General features: G+C 39.1%; 1 protein-coding gene across 4 annotated transcripts in view; it reads left to right on the top strand.

The window, feature by feature from the left end:
* RNF144A (ring finger protein 144A) overlaps nt 1–24,892 on the top strand; it is a 66,840-nt gene extending 41,948 nt beyond the window's left edge. For 3 of the 4 annotated variants that reach the window (XM_058178030.1, XM_058178046.1, XM_058178056.1), the window contains 8 exons: nt 5,209–5,354; nt 13,587–13,691; nt 13,856–13,916; nt 15,028–15,235; nt 16,324–16,471; nt 17,438–17,527; nt 21,501–22,399; nt 22,534–24,892. In XM_058178030.1, the coding sequence (XP_058034013.1) occupies nt 5,209–5,354; nt 13,587–13,691; nt 13,856–13,916; nt 15,028–15,235; nt 16,324–16,471; nt 17,438–17,527; nt 21,501–21,632 (890 nt within the window). In that variant the 3' untranslated portion in view covers nt 21,633–22,399; nt 22,534–24,892. The remainder of the gene's footprint in view (nt 1–5,208; nt 5,355–13,586; nt 13,692–13,855; nt 13,917–15,027; nt 15,236–16,323; nt 16,472–17,437; nt 17,528–21,500; nt 22,400–22,533) is intronic. The other variant, XM_058178038.1, reaches the window with a different exon arrangement.
* Nucleotides 24,893–26,962: the final 2,070 nt, after the last annotated feature.

Consider the following 26,962-nt stretch of genomic DNA (forward strand, 5'->3'; position numbering starts at 1 on the left):
ATGGGAAGAGACCACAGAGTCAGGTAAAGTATTCCAAGCACTGATGATTCTGTTACAGAAGTCATATTTTCTGCAATCTAGATTAAGGCGGTTAACATTAAGTTTAAATCTAGTTCTCATGAAGGTTCTGTGTTTTTTATTTGGAGGAAATAATTTTAGACCTTGTTCCTGTAATTCATGCTAAAAGTCCTAGATATTTGGGCTTAAGCCCCATTTGTCGTATATTTTGTTTAAATTGATGTAACTGAAACATTTGCATTAATAGGGTAATGTTTAACCCAGACTCAAGTAATGTTGTTTTAAAAGAATCAGACTGTAGCACTTTATGCATAATTCCCAAATTCCCAAATTATAAAACTTGAAGAGTACAGTTAGGAGTTTATTACATTGGAAATTTTTCAAAGAACTGCTGCTGGAAAATGGAGTGGCAAAAACTAGGTTTCATTTAGACATTCCAAACTATGACAGTAAAGGACCTTGCACCTGGAAGCAGGAGGCTTTTGCTTAGACTTTCCCAGGTAAATAGGCCATTGGAATCAGAACTGGAAATAGTTTTAAGCAACAGAAGCTCTGTAAATGCAACATTTCAGACATGTTGGAAAATTACTGGGAGTAATTTCCAGTTTATTTTGCACCTGGCACACTTCCAGTCAATCCCTATATACACGCCAATCAAACATGCTACTCATTTCAGCTAACAAAAAAAATATATAGCTCTATGTTGATTCAGTAAAGATCAGCAAGTATTAAAAAAATAACTAGCAAAAAAATGAGACAAAAGGCAGGCAAAAATAGGGAGAGAGAAACATGAACAGCAGACTACAATTTATGGTTTATCTGTTGGTATCTCTCTCTCTCCCTCCCTCCCCCCTCCCCCCCTCTGTCTCCCACATAATTAATTCAGCTACACTAATGGTCAAAAGCATCAAAATGGTGGCACAAACAAAAGATGGAAGGTTTGCCTCTTTTTATATATGTGTGATATGTGCAGTGCATGTTAAAAGAGGGTGAAACATCATTTCCTACGTATGGCTCCCATGTTGTTGTCTTTGACTATCACTATGGATGCCCCTAATTGGCAGGTACTTGACATTTCACTAAAGAATCTTATTCCCAATTAATTAGGCATAGAATTACAGTCACAATATTCCAGTAGATAAAAGGCCTGGGATGGAGGCATAGACACTGTCACTGAGGATATGTTTATTAAAGGCCATCTACTTTCCTGTTTTTAATTCTCCCATATGAGTTTTGTAGATTATGTGTTAGTGGCTCACTGTTTCCTAATTTTTAATTCATTTATTTAATCTTAGTAATACAACATAGATAACTACTTTGAATCTTGAATTTATATGTATATACAATGCTTACTAAAATCTATTTTCTCTCTCAAATAATATTTTCTTATTCAACCACTAAAAAAATAAACATGCAGAAGCTGTATATTGGTTGCTCATTCATTATAACCAGCAAGCGGATTTTGTTGAACTATTCACAAATAAGGAACCAGTTGTTCAATTCTAGAGACAAAGAGTACAATATTTGTATTCTAAAGTTCTGAAACTCTTGCCACAAATTTTCATCAGAAATGTTATTGAATCACCCTTTTTATATGGCAGTATTAATTAAAGCAAATGGTAATTTACTTCAGTATTTAATTTCTAAGGACGTGCAATTCTACATTGGTTTGGGGAGTTACTGGAATGTTTATTTATATATTGTTTTTCTATGTTTCTATCTCCTTTTTTAAAAAGCTACTGTCCCTGGGATGGCTCACATTTATTAAAGAAATGACAGCCATGTGTAAAGTTAGCTCAAATGTTGTTTCTCTTGCAAAACTTCTCTGGGAGGGGATAGTTTGCAGTAGGAAAGAGGGCAGAGTGTCTTAACTGAAGGCTTAACTCAGTGGTGGGTTCTGACCAGTTTTATCACCGGTTCGCATCGCGCACGCTCTTTGCATGTGCAATCCATTGCGCCACGCCTTACAGCTGAGCTAAAAACAAAGGAATAAAGGTAGATATAGCATGGGGGCGGGCAAGCAACAGGGCCCAGCTGACGTTAGGAGAGAATCGGTTCGGTCTCATATCAAGATTTCCACTACCGGCTCTCCCGAACCGGGGAGAACCAGTAGCAACCCATCACTGCCTTAACTGTCCTGTCATCTGTTTTTCCTTGGAACTACTTGTGATACTTTCTTGATCACCTTTTGCAGGATTCTCTACTCATAGTAAACAACAGAAAAACAGATTTTAGAAAAGCATACCTGCAATATTTAGTTTAGTAGTTATCTTCAGATTTGCAGCCAGGGACAGCTAACTGTTCAAAAGGCCAGCGTAATAGCAGAGTAGATTAACCTCTGCTTACAAAAAAAGGAGTGATTGTCAGAGTTAGAGGATTGATTTGAGTGGACAAGCAAGAAAGAAGAAATGAAGCAGGTCTTAAATAATTTTAAAATTCCAAGTACAAGCCTACATTATGTCCCTTGTTTTCCCCCAGTGTCTTGAAAATATGAGAAAGACATAAATCAAATTTTGTTTTGTTTTGCTACTTCCTGTGGACCTTCTTTGACAATAGAAAAAGGGAAAGGCAAGTAAGTATTCTTTTTCCTAATAAAAAATCTCTGCCCTTAACAGTTACATGGCAATGCACAAAACTAAGTACTTTCAACAGGATATAACACAATCCTAGATTTGAAAATATGGTGTGTTTCATTACCTCTTGACTATTGACAGGTGTACGGATTTCTTTGTTACTTGCATTACATGAACCATTTTTTTTTCTTGTCAACAAACAATAAATCTCCTTTCTGCAGCAACCTGTGGCATTTTATGCTTAGCTGTAATAGTAGTTTGTTTGTTTACATTTATACCCCGCCCTTCTCCGAAGACTCAGGGCGGTAATAGTAGTGAAGTAGAAAATACAGCGGTATCCCATGTTGTAAAATTACATATGTATAAAGTAGCCACTTTTTCCTTTAAGTTTCAAGGGGCTTGGAGGTTAAATCCTATGAAGATCAATTAAAAATACAAGCATACTTAGCCTGAAGAAGAAAAGACTAAGGGGAGGCATGATAGCAATCTTCTGATGCTTGACAGGATGTCATAGGGCAGTGGCCCCCAACCTTTTGGGCATCATGTATTGGTTCCATGGAAAGAGGTTTTTCCATGACTTTTGTGTGCTGCTTGTATCCTTTCGATGGGGCTTCACTTCTTTGTGTGGTCCAGTTGTTGGCATGTCATGCGTGGCCCGGTGCCAGTCTACAGACCGGGTGTTGTGGGCCCCTGTTATAGAGAAACAGGTGTGGATTTATTTTCTGTAGTGCCCAAGGTAGAACAAGAACCAACGGATAGAAGTTTAATTCAGAGAGATCCAAATTCAAAATAAGGAATTTTCTGATCGCGATAACTATTAAGCAGTGGAACAACCTGTCTCTTGAAGCCATAGGTACTCCATCACAGGAGGCTTTTATTCAGAAAAAAATATCTAGAATGATCTGAGGTTGTTAGTTGGAGATCTGTCTCCATTTCAGTGTTTTTCAAGAGGAAAATTACCCACTAATCTCAGTGACTCAATGGGAAATGGATTTGAGTTTTACCATATCTAGTTCAGCATTAATAAACATACCATACTGGATAATACAACAGTAACTCACCCTCTGATGTAGGGTAATTATTTGAGTAGAAAGGGATGCGACTTTTCTCACGTTTGCAATTTCCAATATGATTTTGTAATACAGAAATGTATTTTATATGTGGGATTTCGTACTGTTGAAAAAATGAGGACCTGTTAGAAAACATAACCTTGCTATAAGAGGAAATAGGAACATTTTAAGACCTTCAGATTTTGAAAGAAAGGTTGTCGATAGAACATGGGCTGTTGTCTAGAATGAATGATAGTGGAAAAAGAAGCAAAAGACTACCATATACAAATAAACTGAAGTGCAGTAGGAATGGATTATTTAAGAAATGTGGTAAAATGGAAAGGGATGTCAAGAATAAATAGAAGACAAATAGATGTACACAATATCCCATTTAAAGCGTCGAGTTTGCTTTAGTTCCACCATGGTTATCCTTGCTATACTTGTTGCTGTCACTTTAGTGTCTCCTTGACTCAAACTCAGATTATCCTAAACCCTACAACTATGGAGGAGGAGAAGGAGAAAACTAAGAACTTGCGGTTTAATATACATATAATTATTCCTTCTTCCTCTCTCTCTTCCCTCCCTCTCCCTCTCTTCCTTCCTGTACAAACACAACACACTTTTGTAGAACTTCACATAATCACAGTGGGTTTTCAAGTTGAGGCTAGTATCTGTTCAATGGCTTTTTATTTCCTTTTTTCTTTGGAACAAAATTCAAGAAGAAATGAGCCACAACACCCCCAGAAAATAAAATTGCTTGACCTTTCCCCCCCAACCCCCTTTCCTTTCTTGTTTTCTATCTATTTGTTGCCAATGGTAATGAAAAAAAAAAAACACAACAAGCTCCATACCTCTTGGTGGCCAAGAATTGAATAATAGTTCTTGTTTCCTTAGCAAGCAGAAGAATCACAAAAGTGGTTGTGTAATGCTTGAAGGCTTCTGCCTACAATCAGTAGTGATATGAAAAAAGGCATTACAGCTTCTTTGAATGCTTACATCCAAGATGCTATTTAAAAGAGAAATATTGATGGCTTCATGGTGTTGTGATGGATGTGATTAATAATCTGATCGGTTAAAACACTTCAGGTGCACAACCAGGGTACCAAACTGGCATTTAGAGTAAGCAATAAATAGGTTTTCCCTTGACTTCATCCATTGATTTGTGAATGGATATATTTAGGGCAAATTATTCATTCAATCCAGCTTCCCCAGTGTTGAATAAAATTAGTCATCCTGTAGGACAGGCCCAGGCCAAAGCCCACAGACTGACATCAACAGCAACAATGAAATTTTGGGAATGTTGGGGAAATAATAAAATATGTGTGTTAAATCGTATTTATCAACGTATACTTTGCCTTCTTTTAAAAAAATGGTTATTATTTTGGCAGTACAAAGTCGGGAAACTCAGAGTGACAAATAAAGGAAGTTTACAGGGCTATCTATGACCTTCATGCTGCTCATGTCTGCTTGAAAAATTGTTTGGACAACATTTTACTATATTCAGAATAAAGGAAATGTGAAATTGTGACAGATTTTTAAAAATTGATACTGTTCCCTTCCCTTTTCAGATTATTCTGCAATGACTACAGCCAGATACAGACCTACTTGGGACTTGGTGCTTGATCCTCTTGTGTTGTGTAAACTCTGCCTTGGGGAGTATCCTGTGGAGCAGATGACAACAATAGCACAATGCCAATGCATCTTCTGTACACTGGTTAGTGAACATCAAATAATCCATCTAAACTGCCATCAAAGTCATCAAGAGTCAAGTTTGTATATCTGTAGGCAAGAGTGTAATGCAGGTAGTCCTCGACTTAATACCACAATTGAGCCCACAATTCATGTTACTAAGTGAGACATTTGTTATGTGAATTTTGCCCTATTTTACAATTTTTCTTGCCACATTTGTTAAGTGAATCGCTGCGGTTGTTAAATTAGTAACACAGTTGTTATGTGAATCTTGCTTCCCCATTGACTTTGCTTGTCAGAAGGTCCCAAAAGGGGATCGCATGACCCCGGGAGATTGCAATATATATTTCCTATATATATATTTTTGTTCATCTCTAGACAAACAAATTAGAAAAGAAAATGAGGATTCTACCTAGGGAGGATCCAAAGCTTTGTTGTTGGTTAGGTTTATTTATTAAGTCTACACTGGGAAGATAGGATTTAAATAAAAATATTTGTTTTAGAAAATGTTTCAAGCTGTTTGGCAGCATTACCTAAGCAGTTTGTACAATCACATTCCTTGGCTTTTAAAAATGGGTAGTGGTTAGAACAAGGAAGGGTGATTTTTACAGCTGGGGAAGAGAACATATTTCATTGTTATTGCTGCTTTATTTTTTAAGTTCCTGAAGATCGAAGCAGGTTAGGCAGTAAAATCAAGAAATCAGAGAAGGGTGGGAGGCAATATTGGGGCCATGTTTTCCTCTTTGGGGCATTGCTTGAGAGGTATATTTTAAATTTATAGTTGCATTAAACGTACTGTAAGATTAATTCCTTTGTTTTCTTTCATTTCCCACCAAAGTCAGCACAATTTTTTCTTTAGTTACACAACCTAAGGAGATGAAATCTGGAAAATATGATCCCACAGAGTCCTCTCAGTGAAGGGTTTTTGTCTCTTAATGGATTTTATTGTTGTCTAGATGTTGTTCGGTTCATTCTCTTAAAAATGTGCTAGAAATATTATCTATGAAAGAGTAAATTTTAAAAAGTACATTGGATAAGAAGAACAAAATATCAAATAAGGTAGATGTCATTAAATTATGCATCTCTTATGCTAATTTGAGAACATCTACCAATTAGTAATCAGTTAAACAATCAAAAAGTCATTACTTACTATAAACAAGAAAAGCTTGATATTATCTCCCTCCAAGAAATACATAATTCTCCTAATACTGAAAGTTTCCTGGATCAGATAGTAATGTTTAGTTCTAGGTTTTTCTAAATCTGGAAGAATACCAGTTGTAATATCACATAGTTTTCAGTGCCTTGCCAAGAAATATCCTTTTTACACAAGGCCTTAAACCTTTTCCGTCACTGCACCTGTCCTTTGGAACACCATTCCCTTCCAAGATTAGATTGGCCCCATCCATGATAACCTTTCAGAAGTCCCTTAAGATCTGGCTGTTCACCAGGTTAGATGTCCCTCTGAGTTATTGTTAATCGTTGTGTAGTCTTTGGTGCTGTCTGAGCTTGGTTGTTTGTTTGCAGACCAAGCTCAAAGAACACCGAGGACTCCAACCATGAGCTACAGACATGGTTGTTGTCCTCGAGTTACAATTATAATGGAGCCCGCCGATTAGGTCGAAATTTGGGACCATGTTAAATGAACTGGCTCAAATAATAACCAGTCATCATTGATTTCTCCAGTGCATTTGCTAAACCAGGCCTGTCAAACTGGTGGCCCAATGGGCCGGATGTGTCCCACGCAGACCACGCCCATCCCGGCTGCGCAAAGGCAAAAAACATTGCAATATGTCACGATACATCACGTGACACGGTTGAGTTTGACACTCAAGTGTTAAAACGAATGCATGGGTCATTAAGTTGAGCTTAAGGATGGGGAGACCCTGGGAGGCCTAATGCAGGCACAAACCCACCTGCTTCAAGCCTCTCGAGGCCTTCCTCGCCCTGAGATACTCCATGCGCCACTTCCCATCCCTTGACCGCCTTGCATGCCAGCCACCGCAACAGATGACTGTCTTGCCAATGAGAAACAATGGGGAAGGAAAATGCTGTGCATGCCTTCCTTTCCCAATTCTTCTCCTGCCAAGGGAATTCTGCCTTTCTGGGGCAAAATAAAAGCTTTTCAGAGCCTTTCTGCACCAGTTGGCTGGTTGCTGATCAGCTGGCCATTGGGCTGCAAAGCTCTTCTGCCAGGCCTGCGTAAAAGGTGACAGCTTCAGGATGAGCTTCCCAAAACTTTTTCCTTGCTTATCCTCTTTCCTCTCTCCTAGAAAGCCACATTTCTTCAACAAACAAACAAACAAAAAGAAGCTGGGAAGGACAGACTTATTGATTCCCCCCATCCCACCCCAATTAAGTCTTAAAACGAAACTCTTCCCCCCTCTGCTATCTTATCTTTATCCCTTACCTTGACTCCAGGCTAAAGAGTAGAGGAACCAAGAAAGCAAAGACAGAAAATCTTTCTGCAGATTTTTCCCTTGAATTGGAGGTGGGGTGAATCTTCAAAAGTTAGCTGACGAACAAAATGGATGACACCAGGTCTTTGCAAGCTCTAGGTGTCTGTCTGACTGCCAATAAAGCCCGGCTAGGACTTAAATGGCTACACTGTAGACTGCCCTCTAAACTAGTCAGATAAAGTTAAAGCTTTGCCAAGTCCCAATGTCTTCCATTCTGTTGCACAAGTTTCTAGTTGGCTAACTTTTGAACCTGAAATGGTTTTTTTTTTCCCCTCCAGGCCAAGGAGAGAAAAAAAGCTTCAGAAAGATTTTTTCTCCCTGCTTGGAATCATAAGAGACTTGAATCAGTTCCTCCGAATTAATGTAAAATTTTATTGAGTGAATTTGGGTCACCCAGCCTTGACCTCTTAGCATAGTAGACTTCATAGAGTTACTGGGGCAGTATAACATCAGAGTTCTTTAGAAGATGAGTGGTATAAAAAAATAAAGTTATGCAAAAGCAATGTTGAATGGAAAAAATTAGCTCCCTATTTAACCATACTGTGCGGCATAAGCCCATTCTCTGTCAATTATTTCACAGGGAAGTTGGGAAAATAGTTACAACCTCCTATTCCCGCATTTACCTTCTTGAGCATTTTTCAAGAAAGGGGATGAGATAGATAGGAGGAGGACGGGACAGGGATGACGTATTTCTATATGAACCTGAGTCTAAGACCTGCATTTTTAAAGTCTGTTATTTATTTTTTTAATATTATTTATTCATTGATTTGGGGGTGGTATTAATTAACCTGCATGCCCACACATGTGAAAGAAAAAAAAAGAAGATAGGACAAATTACATGATCTTCTTAGGCAGAGAAGCAAAAGACAATCTGTTAAACAACTGCCTGGAGCTCTGACATCTGGATTTCAAAGAATGACATGCCAGAGAACAGAAAATCCATCTGGATTAAACACATAAATGTATTGACAGCAACAGCGGTGGGAAAACATGCGGGGGTTGAACTGCATCCATCCAATTAAAAAAAAAAAGGTTGCTTCAGTATTATTTATAGGGGAAGTAACTAATTGGCTTCAAGCACAGAATCTTTGCCCTCATCTGACAAGGGACCCACACACTTGGCCAGGGTTTCTCAACCTTGACAGCTTTAAGAGGCGTGGACTTCAACTCCCAGAATTCCCCACACCTCTTAAAGCTGCCAAGGCCAAAAAACACAGCATTGGGCTAGCCAGGCAGCTTTTTTCCCCCTCTCTCCCCCAGAAGTACTTACATAAAACAAATGGCAGCTGAACATTCAGGGATAGCTATGAGATGCTATTCCCCTTGCAGCTTCTAACTAGGTTCATATCTGCTATTGCCCCTGGCATAGTCAAATGACCTTTTCTTTGCTGCAGAGTCAGCAATGGAAGGCAAGGAAGCATTCTGGTGTTGCCTAGGCAACCATGCAGGATTTGCATGGAATCAGTCAATCTCCCTCCACCATCTCCCCAATTATTTTAGAGTATTTTCCTAATATTAGCAATGAAAATAAGAATTATGTTAGGCGTATTTTCTCCTGACTCCTCCTGTTTCTGTAAATCTTTTGGCTTCATACAACTGCAACGATAATCAATCTTTTATGCGTTTAATACAATTTAAGCACAGGTGGAATGTCAGGGTGCCAAGTTTGACAAATTGCATAGGATCTCATTTGCATTGATTGCTACATGTGTCTTAAGTGGTCCTATAAGAAAATTGCTCTGGAGGGACCATCTGTGGCCAGATATACTATATGCTTTTGTCTCCATATCACACAAAAACTCAATTACAGACTGGTTGTCCTGTACTTTCTTTTCTTGGATCTACCATCTGCTGTCAGCCCAAATTGCTGATTAGTTTTTTAATGCTGTGTTACAATTACCGGTAATTTAGTGCAAAATATGCTTCTGGTCATAAGATGGGGTGGGTGGGTGGTTTTGTAAATAAATACTCTTTTTGGATTATTCCAATCAGAAATAAACGCTACGACCTAACCTGGCCTCTGGAAAACAAACCATAAATGGTGGTTTACAGTTTTGTGACTGGAAGTGGCGTTCATTTGCACCTAGAGCAGGAGTGTCAAACTCACAACGTCACATTACATATTGCGACTTTCCCCCCCTTCGCTAAACCGGGGATGGGTGTGGCCAGCACATGATGCATCCGGCCCATATGACCTGAATTTGACGCTCCTGACCTAGAGCATCCCAATCTTTCTCCCTCACCCTCTCCATGAGAGTGTGTTAAAGTAACAGATATAATAATGATCACTAAAGCAGGAAGTAGATTGTGGTTAACTTTATTCTGGAACAATATAGTGGGTCATTTTTGATGTTTACTGCCAGATTCAGATCCTGCTGTAGAGGACATGAATCACTTTGAGATTGGGGATTAAAATTCATGAGCATTTTGCAGGAAGCGGTCTTTTCAGAGAATAATAATTATCAAAGACGTTTGATCAATTAGTGTACTCCTAAACAATTAACATACAAAACTTTGCTTCCTGCATATTCCCTAATGGCCATGAATGGAAATGGGGGAGGGGATGGATAGTCTGCAGAGCACAGAGTGTTCTTGGCTCCTAGGTTTTCTCTTATGATTTATCTCTCAGCCTGCTCCTGGCTTATTCTGATTTACAGCATAGAGCCAAGGGTAAGCAACCTTTTCCAGGCCAAGAGGTGATTTGGCTTTATGGTGGAATGCATCCAGGGGATTGGCAGTGTGTATGTGTGGTGTTGAAACAACAGCAAGGACCCTAAACTGGATTGAATGTTAAATTACAATTAATTCACTGAAATGAATGAAAAACAGTGATTTGATAAAATAGACTGTATTTATTTTTCCTTTCCTTCAAATTGCAACTTACAATTTGGTGGTTATATTTTTAGAGGTTTAGGGATCTAAATAAGCATTACACATTGTGCACATTTTCTCTAGAGCTGCTATGCCTGTTGTGCAAGCCACATTGTTTTAGATTAAAGCTGCCAGTTGACAAGAACAGAGCTAAAAGGTCATGATGGAAGAATGGGGCCAACATGAATAGTTTCTCCTTCACTCTTACCTAAAATTATAAGAATAAATCTGAATCTGATTCAGACATTCTTAAGTGAGTTCTTCAAATACAGCTTAAAAGTTGAGAAGCTATTTTCTAAATATCTTCAGCAACACTATCAGTAACAGCCCTAAAGACTGACCTATAATTCCATCTAGTTTCTCAACCATTCATCTCTATCTACATCCAAGTTGTTTCTTGGAAGCAACAAGTGCATTTCCACCCAGAAAACCATATTCAGTTAAAACAGACAATAAATTTGATCAACTGATCCAGTTTGAGATCCAGTAGAGCTCTTGTGAGAAGAGAAAAACACTTTTGCCATTCATCCCCTACAGAATATGCCACTGCATTAGATCATGTGGTAACACTTGCAAGAAATTTCTTCTGGCCAGTCAGTACCATGATTAGCATAGTACTGAGGTTGCATGAATGGAAACAATGATTGTCTGCTGTGGGGTTAGGCAGAATTTTGGAGTTTTCTGATTGTGTTGAGCTTTACTATCCTGGTACAGAGCAAATAAAGAGAAGGTGGACTAAGAGGTTTTTTTAACTTTATCAGTTTCAACTTTGTTTCCCCGTTCTTTGGATTTGTGACTTATAAATTCATGCTTACAAGCGATAGACAACATGTACTCCTAATCCATTCTTTGACCTCTTGACTAGGATAGCAGCTACCAGTTTTGTTCTTGATTCACACTGTTATGCGTACTATTTGCATATGAACCTTCAAATTGGCAATTTTGCACCAAATATTGAGGCTCCTAAAGTTTCAGCATCACCAAAAGCATCGCAGACATTTAATTTCTATAACAATAGACCATATTAATGTGTGTGTGAGTGTAATGTTTTAAGATTATTGTTTTATTACTGATCTTGAATGATCAAATAATATTTTTTTGTTATGAGCACTCGTGTACTATAGTATTTAATCACAAATGAATATCCTCATCAGGCAATACATTTTTTAATCAGAAGTATTTCAACATTCTTAAGTTTTATAAATGAATATCTCATAAGATGTTACAATAGAAACAGCAAACGTTTACCATCTAGGGGCAGAATAATTACACAGGTGTTATACTGTGGGAATTAATTATCATTAGTTCCCATCTGGCTCCTAAGCAATGAAGTATGAACTGCACATTCTATGCACAAGACAGCCATTCCCAGTCAGAAGAAGACATTACGGAAGTCCAGAGGATGTTCAAGTTCATTTCCTATTAGGAGAATAGCAAATGTACAGTTCACATATGGGGGTTCCATTGACACGAATGGGGAGATGGGAATTCATTGGAAGTTTGCAAACTAATATTTACTAAATGCAGCTCTTTAAAAAAAAGATGGTCCATTCAGTCACACATTTCACAGAATGGAAGCATATTCCATATTTTGGTTTAGTTCATAAATGTAACACGCAATTTCTTCAAAGTTCTACTTGTGAAATGCATCTGGAGCAACTCCAGCTGTTAAGTGAAGATGCCATAATATAGTATAGTTCTCCTTAAATTAGTCATTATTGTCCTCATTCAATATATGATTCTACACCCATATTCATTTTCCTAGCACACAGTCAGAGGATAACAACCGCTTCTTACTCCCTTCTTGCCAATCTTTTTTATTCAGAGGGAAAGTAAGGAAACGAGTGGCATTAATGAGCTGCAGGAACAGTATGTTTGATATTATACTGCCTGCAAGGAACATGGACCATGTAAGACCATGCTGTCTCTGGTGACCTTTATGGTTTCCTTTGAAGTATTGAACAGCTAATAACTAGATGATAACAGAGTAGATCAAAATTTGCTGTTGGACTGGTTCTGCTAGTAGGTGGCATTATCTCATTTACATGCAACTCTTCTTCTTCCAGCAAACACAAGAAGAGGAAAGCTGAGTCAATGTGGACTAGAGCAAACTGTTCCAATTGTGGTTTGGAAAAGGAAGGGGGAAAGGAAGCAGGAAAGGGAGGGAAGGAAGGAAGGAGAGAGAGAGAGAGAGAGAGAGAGAGAGAGAGAGAGAAAGAAAGAAAGAAAGAAAGAAAGAAAGAAAGACTCCTTGGAAAAGGTCTGCTTGATAAGAAAAGTAGGCCCACTTCAAAAAAGTTGCCTTGGTGCAACCACAAAACCAAAACAGTGTGGTATCATAGCTGGACAGATTCAGATATGAAAATCACTGAGTGACTAAAACTAATCTAACCTAAAACAAGAAACTGAGAAGAAACCAGTGGTGGGTTGCTTCCGGTTTGTACCAAATCAGGCGAACCAGTAGCGGTGGTGGGGAGAAGCTCCACCCACCCACTTGGAAGCTTCTGCGCATGCACAGAAGTGCTGCGTGCACAGAAGTGCTGTGTGCACAAGTGAATCAGTAGCGACGGGATTTGGAACCCGCCCCTGGAAGAAACTCATATATGAGGAAAGAATGAGTACCGGTATTTCTGACTTCAAATTATGAGTTGACCATGATATCCAATATGGAACCATTCATGGTTCTTAGGCTTACCTGCTGAGTGGAGCATTCACTCAGCAAAACTTGTACCTTTGTTAACAAAGAATTATTGGAAAGAATTTTGCAGATAATGGCACAAAAAGGGCCCAGATGTAATTAGGCTATTTCTGTGAATTAACTCCTAAGGCTTATATTGACTTCATTATCTGAAAAAGTATTCAATATTCTACAGTATATATCTCCCAGTCACTGTGTGGCGTTTATACTTCTTTTCCCTGACTTTTCATAGTGCCTGAAACAGTATGTGGAGCTTTTGATCAAGGAAGGCCTTGAAACAGCAATTAGCTGTCCTGATGCTGCTTGCCCAAAACGAGGGCATTTACAAGAAAATGAAGTACGTTCCCTCTACATCTTTATTTTACATTATAGTTTAATGTAAACTTCAAACTTCTAATTATAAATCATGATTTTTTTATTACATTCCTTTTTATCTGATAACCTTTTAGTTACAATTTAGTTATATTAAATGCTATTTGTCTCTTCTTCTCTCCTCAACAGATTGAGTGTATGGTTGCATCGGAAATCATGCAGAGATACAAAAAACTACAATTTGAAAGAGGTATTGTATGTGGCTACAATCTAGAATCCATAGTTTGCCCCTAACTAAGGAAATAATTTGGTTCCATTTTTTTAAAAAAATCAGGTTTTTTTATTCTGCTTTGTTCAGTGTTTTCTGGAATATCTCAGTTTATTGTTATGTACATCAAGGGGAGTGTTTTGAGGTGATTTTTATTTCATTTTTCATTAGATTTATATTCTGCCTTTATTTTGTACAACTCAAGGCAGACATCCATAATACTCCTGCCTCCTATTTTCTTCACAACAAACACCCTGAGAGAGAATGAGTGGCCCACAGTCGCCCAGGGATCTTTCATGGTTAAGGCAGACTACAACTCATCATGTCCCGAGTTTTGTTCCTATGCCTTAACCACTACACCAAACTCATCGATATGTCATGCCCATACAAAATTTGTTTGGCTCTAATTTGGGGAGATAAAAACTGTTAAAACAAAGTCACCCCACAGGCATGGCAAAGAAGACTTATATAAGGGATCATTATACTATCTTTGGTATTGTATTATAAAAATTGAGATTATAGATTAGGTTCAAGCAATGTTTTCATGGCTAAGAGGAGAGAGGTGTTATTGCACAGAGTTTTTCAATTATTCTTTTTCTCACCAAGGACTCCTGGGGATAAGGTGATTAAGCAGTTTGTTTTTCCTTTGTGAGGGTGGTGTAGGAAGGGTTTTTACTATATGTAACATTATTTTATTAAAGGGAAATCAAATTCTGTTGATTTTGGATTATTCTTCCAAGAAGCTACTATGTGTGGGATGTTTTAGAACACCGTGGAGAGGGAACAGAGGCAAAAAATAACTCATGTTTTCTTTGCTTTCCCATTGTATTTGAGAATAAAATGTTTACATTGTTCCCTGCATATTCTATATTAGTTTTAGAATGCAGTGTTATAAGACATTGGACATTCCTCATTGTGTTCCACAACTCAAGATCAATTCCAAGTCTTTACCTTTGTCACTGGACTAGAAGTAACTGCCTTATACCAGATTATGGATACCTAATCTATTATCCCAGCCCTCCATTGGGATTAAATGTATTAATTCTGCTGTTAAACTACAGCTTTTCTCAACTCTGCCTTATGTCCTTAACAGAAGTGCTTTTGGATCCTTGTCGGACTTGGTGCCCATCTTCTTCCTGCCAAGCAGTTTGCCAGCTTCAGGAAACAGGACCTCAGAGCCCCCAGTTGGTGCAATGCAAAGTCTGTGACATAGAGTTTTGCTCAGCATGCAAATCTAACTGGCATCCAGGACAAGGATGCCAAGAGAATATGCCAGTCAGCTTCCTTCCAGGGGAAACAAGGTACAGAGCTACTGAGTAAGGTGCCTATATTCCTAACATATTATTAGCAGCTTTTTCACTCAGCTTTCACAAGACTGGTTCCATGGCTGTTGTCTCAGGTGGCATGTTGTTAGTTGACCGGATTTTTTTTAACCTTAGTATCTGTAACAACCACAGCAGAGGACATGGGGCTCAGAGTGATGCAAGTAAGAAGCAACATCATGACTTTGCAGTGCAACCCCTCCCTTCTTTCATAAGCAATGTAGCATTATAAGCATGCTCCAAAAATGAAAATCTTGCCCTATGTTCCTATAGATGTTGCTTTTTAGCATTATCCAGTTAGACTGAATAACGAAACTAAAGGATTCTAAGTCTTAGAATCTGTCTTTGAATATGGTTGTATCACATTTTTTATGACCCTGTGGTCCCTATTCAGGGTAGAGTTTAGGCAACTAGATAGAGTTGAGCATTTACTGGTTGGATTATTATTATTTTTATTATTATTTATTTGATTTTTATACCGCCCTTCTCCCGAAGGACTCAGGGCGGTGTACAGGCAAAATAAAACAGGTAATACAATGTACAATTTAAAATACGTTTAAGAAACTTATTTTATAGTTAGCCTAAGAAGTTAAAATATATAATAGACTAAAACCCCATTTAAAATTATTAATAAAAAATTTAAAATTGATAAAATTCAAGGCAGCCCCGCGCGTATGAACAGATGTGTCTTCAGTTCGCGACGAAAGGTCCGAAGGTCAGGAATTTGGCGTAAACCCGGGGGAAGCTCGTTCCAGAGTGTGGGAGCCCCCACCGAGAAGGACCTTCACCTGGGGGCCGACAGCCGACATTGTTTGGCGGACGGCATTGTTTGGCGGACGGCACCCTGAGATGCCCTTCTTGATGCCTACACAGGGTTCAGAACAAATATTTTTTCTTTGTACTCTAGGAGAGAAAAACCTCTGCTAATAACTAGGATTGAACTCTCAACCTTCCAAGTGGGAGGTGGGAGTCTTCACCATTGGGCCACACAGAAATAATTTCAATTTGAAAGTGACACATACTGAAAGAGTATTTGTTCACTAATATAATCAATCTGTTTCTTCCAGCTCTGTTTATAAAATGGAAGAAGATGATGCTCCAATCAAGCGCTGCCCGAAATGCAAAGTTTATATTGAAAGGGATGAAGGCTGTGCCCAAATGATGTGTAAAAATTGTAAGCACGCCTTCTGCTGGTATTGTCTGGAATCACTTGATGTAAGTTTTCATTTTAAGATGAGACTATTATTGTTCATTAAAGCTACTGCAATCAGGGCCCCCCAAAAATAGACCTTTTAAATGCCATTTTATAGGATATTCCAGATTTGTAAAAATGAATAGACCAACATTGATACGTTAACCATTTAAATTTAAATCCTTTATTATTATGTTACATTTGTAGAAGTAACAGTTTGTTGCATGCATATTCATTGGAATAGAATAGAAATAGGATGGGATGGGATGGGATGGACTGGACTGGACTGGACTGGAATAGAATAGAATAGAATAGAATAGAATAGAATAGAATAGAATAGAATAGAATAGAATTGAATTGAATTGAATTGAATTGAATTGAATTGAATTGAATTGAATTTTTATTGGCCAAGTGTGATTGGACACACAAGGAATTTATGGTGTGTGATACCATTTCAGAAAGACAGCATTAGTTGAAAAGCTCACATTTGGGATTTGTACATACTATACAGTACAGTATATACAGCATATGATTTTTTATTTTTTATTTTTTTTTATTTACATTTATATCCCGCCCTTTTCCGAAGACTCAGGGCGGCTTACAGTGTATAAGGCAACATTAGAGAATTCATTCATTCATTCATTAGAGAATCACCATTTTGAAGAAATATGTCAAGTATCAAAGACCAATTTACAGAACCTAGTATTATATGCTAGCTGTATTGATAGTCCACCCATATTTGCAAAAGACAATAAAAGATAATAAGAACAATGATGTTGCTGACGATTGTAATGCCACCATGGGTATCTTCATCATTTGGAGTGAGTGACTTTTTCACTTCACTTTGCCTATTTTGGGCTTGGGACCAAGCCCAAGTAGTAGAGAGTAGACGTGAATATTGCCAGCTTTGCTTAGGAGAAGCATTATGAATGTTCACCAAAATTCAGCATCCAAAGCCTCTAAAAAATCTTTTTTCTACTCTTTTCTAGGATGACTTTCTCCTTATACATTACGACAAAGGACCTTGCCGAAACAAGTTAGGTCATTCTAGGGCATCGGTTATTTGGCACAGAACACAGGTAGGTGCTTCTCTATTTTTACTAGGCAGAGTTTAAGTGAATTTAAAAAATTATGGCTCAGAAAATTATGAAATAATTCCATGTTTATGGAGTAATTGCTCGTAAAAGAAATGAATCAAAGAAAATAGGAAATAGTTTTTTTTTAAAAAAATGATGTTAGCTAGCTATTTTTCTACAGTCACTGTACTTTTTTACAGTCAGTTTTGTTGATGATAAACTTTGAAGCAAAGTGCAAAGAATCACAACAGCCATTTGCGGAGTTGTTAAGGCACCAGGCTAGAAACTGGGAGACTGTGAGTTCCAGTCTTGCCTTAGGCACACGGCCACCTTGGGTTACCTCACTGCCTCTCAGCCTTAGGAAGGAGGCAATGCCGGGGTGAAATGTTCCCGGTTCACAGATCGGATCGCCCAATCTGGTAGCGATGGCGGTGGGTGGTTTGGAGAACTGGTAGCAAAAATCCCTGCGCTTCCCCCCCCCCATGTCCAGCTGTGCTGTGTGATAATCAGAGGGTATTTTTTTTTTACTTTTAAAAGCATTTTTTTCTTCGGACGAAAAAATGCTTTTAAAAGTTAAAAAAAAAAAAAGAAGCCTCTGATGATCACGCAGCTCAGCTGGGATCATCAGAGCCTTTTAAAAGCATTTTTTCTACAACCTCTTCAGCCGAAGAGGTTGTAGAAAAAATGCTTTTAAAAGTAAACAAAAAAAAGTTGGCCATGCCCTCCCAGTCACTTTATTCCCCCCCAAGCCACACCCACAGAACCGGTAGTAACAAATTTTACATTTTACCATTAGGCAATGGCAAACCACTTCTAAAAAAACCTTACAGAAAAACTTCAGAGTTTAATCCAGGCAGCTACTAGGAAACAACACTGGCTCAAAGGCACAAAGAATCACAAAGGGCAATCCTAATTTACAGCAGAGAGGATAGGAAGAGACTATCTCCTCCCAACTATACTTGCTAAGATTACCAGGACGGAAAAAGTTGAGGAATGTTTTCCTTGGGCTTCTTCTCCTGAATATCTTTGTCCTTTCTTCTAATAAGGACTTTCTAGAGGAGCACTTCTAACGGTTCCACCTGCCTGAATCCTGCTGCTCCTCTGTCAAAGAGACAGAGGGAGCATCTGGGAGCTTCCAGGGAGTATTTCAACATTTCTTAACATCTTCCCTCATGGTTAGGAAGGGAGGAAAAATGGTTAGGATTGTGCACTGGGTTTCTTTTGGAAAGGAATTAAAATACTCCTGGAAGCATTGCCACAACCTAAGGAAGAGGGAGGGCTGTTAGCGTTATTATGGATAAAGTAACATAGCCAGCTGTGAAGGAGGAAGCCACAATATTTTTCATGAAGTGAAACAGTCATAAATTCACCCCTCTGCAAAATGAATTGTTAAAAAATTAAAATAATGTGGATTTTTGCAACCGCATAGGACTTCCAAGTATGCAGTTACATAACACGTTTTAAATCTCCTGAAGTGAACATTGTTCAACCCTGCCATCTGGTGACAAAAAAAAGGACTTTCATTCCCTGATGAAAAATAATAAAATTCTAAATATTATTAAGTAGTTAACATAGATTCAATTTTTTCTTAAGGAAAAAAAAATCTGAAAATAGACTTTAAAATAAATATGACTATATTATTTCAACAGCAATGTGGAAATCTGTTTGCACACTATCTCTGCTGTGCTAACTTTTAAGTTGTCCCTTGTAAAATCAGGAGAATTTTACTTTCCATTCTTTTGTTTAAGAAGCTCTTGGTGAGCTCAGCAGAAGGTTTGAGTTCTGCATTAAGTATGGGATTCATATCTAATAATACCTTACCAAATTCAAAATTTCCTGTGATGCTTTAGTTCAACCTCACAGAATCAACATAAGCTAAAATACTCCAGAGCTGAGGGATGACCTTCACACAAATCCCTGCCACTCTTTTCTATTTCTATTTCTATTTCTACTGCCTTTACTCTGCCTAAATGGCAAATTTGCCCTGCAATGCTTTAGTCCTTATCTTTATCCTTGCGCTTTGTGTCTTGTTAGATCATATGGTGAGCCCAAACATGTCTCTGTTCTGAGACTTGAGGAACCCAACCCATCCCTAGTCTTAGTGCTAGAATCACTGTATGCTTCTCCTTTAGTAGAAGGAACATTTATTGGCTGCAGAATTGTAAGTGCTGTTGGATGCAGCCTCCACCTTTTGCATTGACAGAAAAGCCATGTGCCCATTGAGGCTGATCTGGAACAGCAGAACTCTCCAAAGCTCTTAGGACTAAAGGGCCAGTTGGGTTGTCAGTGTGGATTCACAAATGCCTTTTCATTTGTCCTCAAAAAGTCCAGGGATTTGGGGGGAGCCCTGGAAATATGCGTTAGTAGAGACAACTTCCGTTTGAAAAGGGAATAATGAAAGGGAAGGGGAGAGATTGGTAGGTTAAATTCTTCAATGTTTTTCTTGTGAAAAGGAATCTCAAGACATTTACTAGTCTTTCCTCTTGCACTTGGTCGTCTACTGACAGTGTGTCTGAATCTCAGAAAGAATTGTTTCCCCTCTCCCAAAAGCTTCCTTCCCTACATATGGTTAGTCGTCCTCTGTCTTTACTTTCAGTGACAGAGAAAGAAATGAGAGCAGCTTATTCTTATGTGGACCTCAACCAGAAGATGAATCACTGCAGACCCAACAGTTAATAGGGCTCTATCACAGGGGTGAAATGCTCCCGGTTCGGACCGGCTCTCCCGATCCGGTAGCGATGGCGGCGGGTGGTTCGGAGAACCGGTAGCAAAAATCCCTGGGCCCGCCCCTGCCTCTGCTGAGCCATGCCATTATCAGAGGGTTTTCAGCCAAAAACATGCCTTTAAAAATAAAAAAAAAGCCTTTGATGATCCCGCGGCTCGGCTGGGATCATCAGAACCCTTTAAATTCTTTTTTTAAACAATTTCTTCGGCCGAAGAGGTTGTAAAAAAAAAAAAAGGTTTTAAAAGACTCCTCTGGTGATCCCAGCTGAGTTCCTCATCACCACATGTTTTCTACAAGCTCTTCAGCAGAAGAGCTTGTTAAAACAATTATTTTAAGAGGTTCTGTCGATGAGGCAACTTCAGCTGGGATTGTCAGAGGAGCCTTTTAAAATCTTTTTTTCCTCTGGCAATCCCAGATGAGTTGCCTGATCCTCACAGGCTTTTAAAATAATTTTTAACAACCTCTTACAACAGCCCCCGCCCATGCCCACCCAACTGCCCCCTCCTCACTTACCTAATTACTGCTCCTTTCCAGCTGGCAAAGCCATGCTTTACATCAGTTACATCAGGTAGCAACTGACTGACTGCAATCCATTTCCTCAGTGAGCAACTAATCTGCCTGCTTTGCTGGCTGAGGAACTCTGGGAATTGAAGTCCACAAACTTTAAAGTTACTAAGGTTGGAGACCCCTGATCTAAAAAATATTAATAAAATAAAATAATAAAATAAAATATTTGTGCAGCTTTCTGAGATTTGGTGTGTTTCTGTAGTGTTTCACTCTAATTACACAAGCACACAAAATCTCACAAAGCTGAGCATTTTGTGTGTGTGTGAGAGAGAGAGTCAGTTGTGTTGTGTGTTTTGTGTGTGTGTGTAAAGTGTGAAAGTTAGTTTTTGAGCTTTTTGTGGCTGTGTGAGATTCCTGCTTGCTGCAAGGGCCATTTTGGGTGAAGTGCAGCTGCTTTTACATTGTGTGTGAGTCTGTTGTGTTGTGTTGTGTGTGTGTGTAAAGTGTGAAAGTTGGTTTTTGGTACCTCTTATTGTTTTGTATATTTTGTTTATTATTTATTGTTATTGGCCATGCCCACCCAGTCATCTGACCACCAAACCACGCCCACCAATTAAGCCATGCCCACAGAATCGGTAGGGAAATTTTTTAGATTTCACCCCTGCTCTATCAGTTCTCACCCTGTTAAGCAAAACAGAAGAACATTTTTGATGTGTGTTAAACTTTTTTCTTTTCCCAATGCAGGTCGTGGGGATTTTTGCAGGATTCGGCCTGCTGTTACTCGTGGCATCGCCCTTTCTTCTCCTCGCTACTCCGTTTGTCCTCTGCTGCAAATGCAAGTGTAGCAAAGGAGACGATGACCCTCTGCCTACTTAAGAGAGAATGAAGAAGGGACCTACTCATCATCGCTATCCGTTTCCTACCCCCCCTCCCCCTTTTGCACTTAATCTTGTTAGCGTCTTGCCTTATTCCACTTTCAGTGAGAGGTGAGGCACCAGAATTCCAGGAACTACTGATACCAGAGTTCCCTATCCACCAGTCAGATTATGAGTAAGAGTTTAAGGACTGGCAGAAAACAAGCGGAACATTGGAATTGTGTGCATCAGTGATCTGAGTCATTCCTTCTTCCTTGGGGGACAACATTCTCTGGATCTGAGTGACACTACCCAGATGAAAATCCTCATATATCTATTCACATTAAACCGAGAGAGGTTCTTACCCTTGGCATAGGTGGTTTTTGCAAACCCATTATCAATTATAATATGTTCATTTTAGATGTGACTTCCAATATTTGTTTATTAAAATCAATTTCTTAATATTTGCAATTGGAAAACGTCTAAGCATTCTTGTCTCATCTCCACTGCCCATCTTCCTCACACAAAATAATGGCATCCAGATGGGTGCCCCAGGCCTTAGATTTTCAAGACTAAAAGGTGCCATTTCTGCCTACTAGTATTTGAAAATCTATGTAAGCTAAAGAGGTGGATATGTCTGCATTTTGGCTTTTTTTAAAAATTTGCTTGAGAGTTGGGAGGGAAGATTTCAAAGTTTTATGGCTTGAGTTATATGACCCAGAACTGTTACATAATCAAGACTCTTTTAAACATCAAGGTGATATTAAATCCTTAATTTAACAGATCTCAGTTTAGAGCAGGGGTCTCCAACCTTGGTCCCTTTAAGACTTGTGGACTTCAACTCCCAGAATTCCTCAGCCAGCGAAGCAAAGCTGGCTGAGGAACTCTGGGAGTTGAAGTCCACAAGTCTTAAAGGGACCAAGGTTGGAGACCCCTGGTTTAGAGGACTTCAGATTTAACAGACAAAATCTGTTTGGGATTTTGACAGGAATAGGCCATGCTGGGAGTTGACACCATGGCAGTTGAGGAATAGCAGGGGAGAGGAGAAAGGGAGGGGGCTGGGATGATTGGGGACAGGCTGGCCAATAGGATATGCCACTTTGGGAGGTGCCAAGTTGAGGAAAGTAAGGATATGCACCCTGCCCTGATTGCCAGCCTCGTCCAACTGTGCCTTTCGTTTCTTACCTAGATTTGTTTCTACCTATTGTTTATTACCTATTTGCTACATGTAAATAGAGCTGCTCTAATCTGATATCCTTTTACATATCTCGGAAAAAATATTTTGTAGAAGCCAAGCGTGTTCTAAATTTTGGGAAGGTCTGAGGCTTATGATTTATCTTTCGGCAGCAGGTGTTAACCTGAAGACATAGCAATCACTGTCATTTCCCACGTGGACTCTGCTTTCCAAACCATGAAAGAAGCAGAACTGGTTTTCCTCTTTTAAGGAATCAGGCCATTCCACGACAGGAAACATCACTTGTATATTTACCTGTATCTTTTGTTCACCCTGAAGTTCATCTTCCTTAGAGCTTGAGGGTTCAAGGCATGAGTTGGAAAGGTATATGGAAGTGTAAATGCCCCCCCCATCTTTTCTAATGTCCAGCAGGTACTGATGATCAGCCAGAGAGAGGGACACCTTATGTCCTTTCAGCTCAATTCATTAAGCTGTGGCCTGGATGTAGAAGGATAATATGTAGATGTTATGGTCCCATCTAAATCCAGAAAGGTTCTGTTTTCTCCCTTCCATTTTGCTTCAATTATTTAAAAAGTCTGCAGTGATAATACATACTCTAAAAGCTGTTCAAAAAGTGTATTTAATTCATTTAAAAAAAAACTTTCTATTTTGTGACGTACAGTATTGTGACAGCAAACATCGTTTTTAAATATCCCTCTTTCCTTATATTTTGACTAATATTCTCTTCATATTCTGAAGGACCATAAAATGGACATCTGGCTACAGTTGAAAACTCACCATTGGCTATTTTGTTTTGAGTGAAAACTATAAAGTGTCCTGTAGATGTTAAATTGGGAGAAAGTATTAGCTCAAAATGTTCTATAATCAACTGAGACCCAGAAATGAAAAAAAAAAAATCTTACATGTATATGTAAGCCAATTGAAAGAGAAAATATTTTGTGGCATAATAAGGACATAACCATTGGGCTGAGAGTTTGTACTTGTTATCTAATGCAAATCTGACCACTTCTGTTCTCCTGTAACAGAAAATTAATCCATTGGTTGCATTGCTTTAATATTTTCTCTCTTTTTTTGCTAGTAACAAAAATGAAATAACTTCTCCTAGTTTTCCCATTTATCAAGTTTTAGATGATTAGTAGAGGTAAGGAGTGACGTTTGTCTCTGACACCAGTGGAAAAACCTAGCCACAACTGGCATCCAAGATACAGCAATCCTTTTAAAATGGTAGTGGGGATTGGCGAGATGGAATATTCTTATTGTGATCCTAACTGGAATCTTTGCATATTTTTGCAATTTTTGACATTCAGCATAAATTAAAAAAAGAATTATTTTAGGCAACCTAAGCAAACCAAGGAGTGGTAGGTATCCATTTCCACCTGCAGTGAGGCCAAACGATGGAATGTGTGTCAGGATATCACAAGCACAAGTTCATAAAGGCAATTGCAACTAACTTTTCAGCAAGTAGCCTGATGCCTATGTAAAGAAACAAAAGGCATTCACAGTAGCTCCTCTTTAAATCATTTTGCAGGAATGCCAGGGCCCTCCAAAGGTGAAGCATGAGCAAATTTAAGAGCCATTGTAAATTTGTGCATATGCAAAATACCCCGCAACCTAGTTTTTACAAAGGGTTTTGTCCTAGGAAAACAGAGTGTAATGGAAATAGTGGCATCAAGGGATTTTTAGCCATCATGCTTGCTAATGCACTTCTGCAAATGACAAAACTCATCTTTTGTGTCTAAAGTCCCCTGCTGGTTCCTGCTTTGTTAGACATGTAATCCTGTCTTATCGGAGTCCAAAAATATTAGGTCCAGGTATGTGCCATACAGTTGAATCATCCCTGCTCATTGAACCATGATTTTTTTTAACCTTGTATAGAGAAGCATGGAAGAGTCCTGCATATTGATAAATGATGTTGACTTACAGTAAAAGAAATACATTTTGTTCCTGTATTTGAAATGTAACTACATTTTGTGCCACTAACACTGTGATGTATAAAAGAGCTGTTGAATGCCTTTGAATGTTGTTTTGTACTTTGGAATCATATCAAAGAGTTTTATTTGTAATTTCAATAGATATTTTAAATGAAACTTCTGTCTGTTTGGGTTTTTTCCCCCGCCCTTGTCTAAATCTACTCTGGAGCCGTTCCTACGTGCAGCCAGAGTTATCACTACTTTCTCTGGTCAAGTGGTGATGGCCAAGTGATATCACTTCATATTCTTAAGGGATAGTGATGCCATTGGTAATGGACAGTGTTCCCTGTTTATAGAAGCCCCAAAAGCTATAGTGATTCCGCTCTCACTTTCCGCTACCTTCTCTAGCTTCTCAGCACCTTGTCTTGCCAAAAGAATATGAGTCAACTCAGTGGTGAATTGCAGCCGGTTCTATCTGGCTCGGGCGAACTGGTAGCGCTGTTGGCGGAAGGCTCCGCCCACCCGCCTAGACATCATCATGTCCCATTTTTGATGCTCTGCACATGCGCAGAAGGTCCTGTGCATGTGCAGAGGTGTCACGCTCAAGCGAAGTGAGTGCATGCGCTCCCATTTGCGAATAAGTAGCGAAGGTAAGTGGATTTCACCCCTGATTCAACTGGCATAAGTCTACCAATAGCTTTCTGAGATGGGGAGAAATAATCATTTTGTGACATTTCCCCTCTCTGGATTACGAAAAGGGTTGGTTTTTTGTTTTTTTTTTCAGATCAGACTCTCATTCTGTTGCCAGAGAAAGCTCATAAACCAGAAAGCTATCAATTTATTCCATTGTAGCTGGACCTTCTATCACAAACTGCACTTTGCTTGCTTCCAGGAAAAATAAATCAAGAATGATTTAGCATAAAGGTTGGGTTCTTACTGTTGCTTCTAAACTACCCAACGGTAGGGAGCAAGTGTGAAGGTTTCCCTGGCCAGTCCAGTGTTTTGCTTCTCTTCAACTGAAATGAGCTCTCCCTGCATTGTCCTCAGTATTCCAGTAGCTTTTCTAAGGAAATGAACTGTGTGACATCAGGTTGCGTCAGTGGTGAAATCTGAACCGGTTTACTACTGGTTTGGTGGCTGCGCATGCACTTTGTACATAGGAAGGAAGGTAAGTAGAACCGCACAGGGGGTGATGATCAGCTGTGGCGCGCGATTGTCGGAGCCATTTTTTTACCTTTTAAAAGCATTTTTTACAACCCTATTCGGGCGAACAGGTAGTAAAAAATGCTTTTAAAAGTAAAAGAAAGGCTCTGAAGATCGCGCAGCTCAGCTGTGATCGTCAGAGCCTTTTTTTTAAAAAGCATTTTTTACAACCTATTTCTAACATTCAGGTGGGAAAAGCAAGCAAGCGAGCTGGAAAGAAGCGGCAAGCGGGTGACCGGGTGATTGGGTGGGCATGGGGGTGTGGGGGCAGGGATTTTTGCTACCGGTTCTCCGAACCACCCGCCACGATTGCTACCGGATCAGCCGATCCAGTCCAAACGGGGAGCATTTCACCCTGAGCTTGCATGCATGGAATTCCATGTATGTGCTTGTTTGGATATGCAGGGAAGACATTCATTATGGAAATAAGTAACCAGCAGCCCTCTCCCCTCCCTTATCTGTGTTACCTCAGATAAAGGTACAAGGGAGGGTCTTAATCAGTGGTGAAATGTAAAATTTGTTACTACCGGTTCTGTTGGCGTGGCTTGGTGGGGGGGTGTAATGTGACTGGGTGGGCGTGGCCAACTTTTTTTTTTTTACTTTTAAAAGCATTTTTTCTGCGACCTCTTCGGCCGATCCCAGCTGAGTTGCCTGATCGTCAGAGGCTTTTGTTTTCTTTTAAAAGCATTTTTTTTGCCTTTAAAAGAAAAAAAAGCCTCTGACAATCTGGTAACTCAGCTGGGATTGTCAGAGGAACCTTTTAAAAACATTTTTTCTACAACCTCTTCCGCCGAAGAGGTTGTATATAAAATGCTTTAAAAAGCCTCTGACGATCCCAGCTGAGCTGCGCAAACATCAGAGGTTTTTTTTTTACTTTTAAAAACATTTTTTCATCCGAAGAAAAAATGCTTTTAAAAGTTAAAAAAAAAACCTCTGATGATCACGCAGCTCAGCTGGGCATGGGGGGAGGGCAGGAATTTTTGCTACCGGTTCTCAGAGCCACCTGCTGCCATCGCTACCGGATCGCGTGATCTGGTCCGAACC

This window comes from Ahaetulla prasina, chromosome 1 (genome assembly GCF_028640845.1).
Source record: "Ahaetulla prasina isolate Xishuangbanna chromosome 1, ASM2864084v1, whole genome shotgun sequence".
NCBI lineage: Eukaryota > Metazoa > Chordata > Lepidosauria > Squamata > Colubridae > Ahaetulla > Ahaetulla prasina.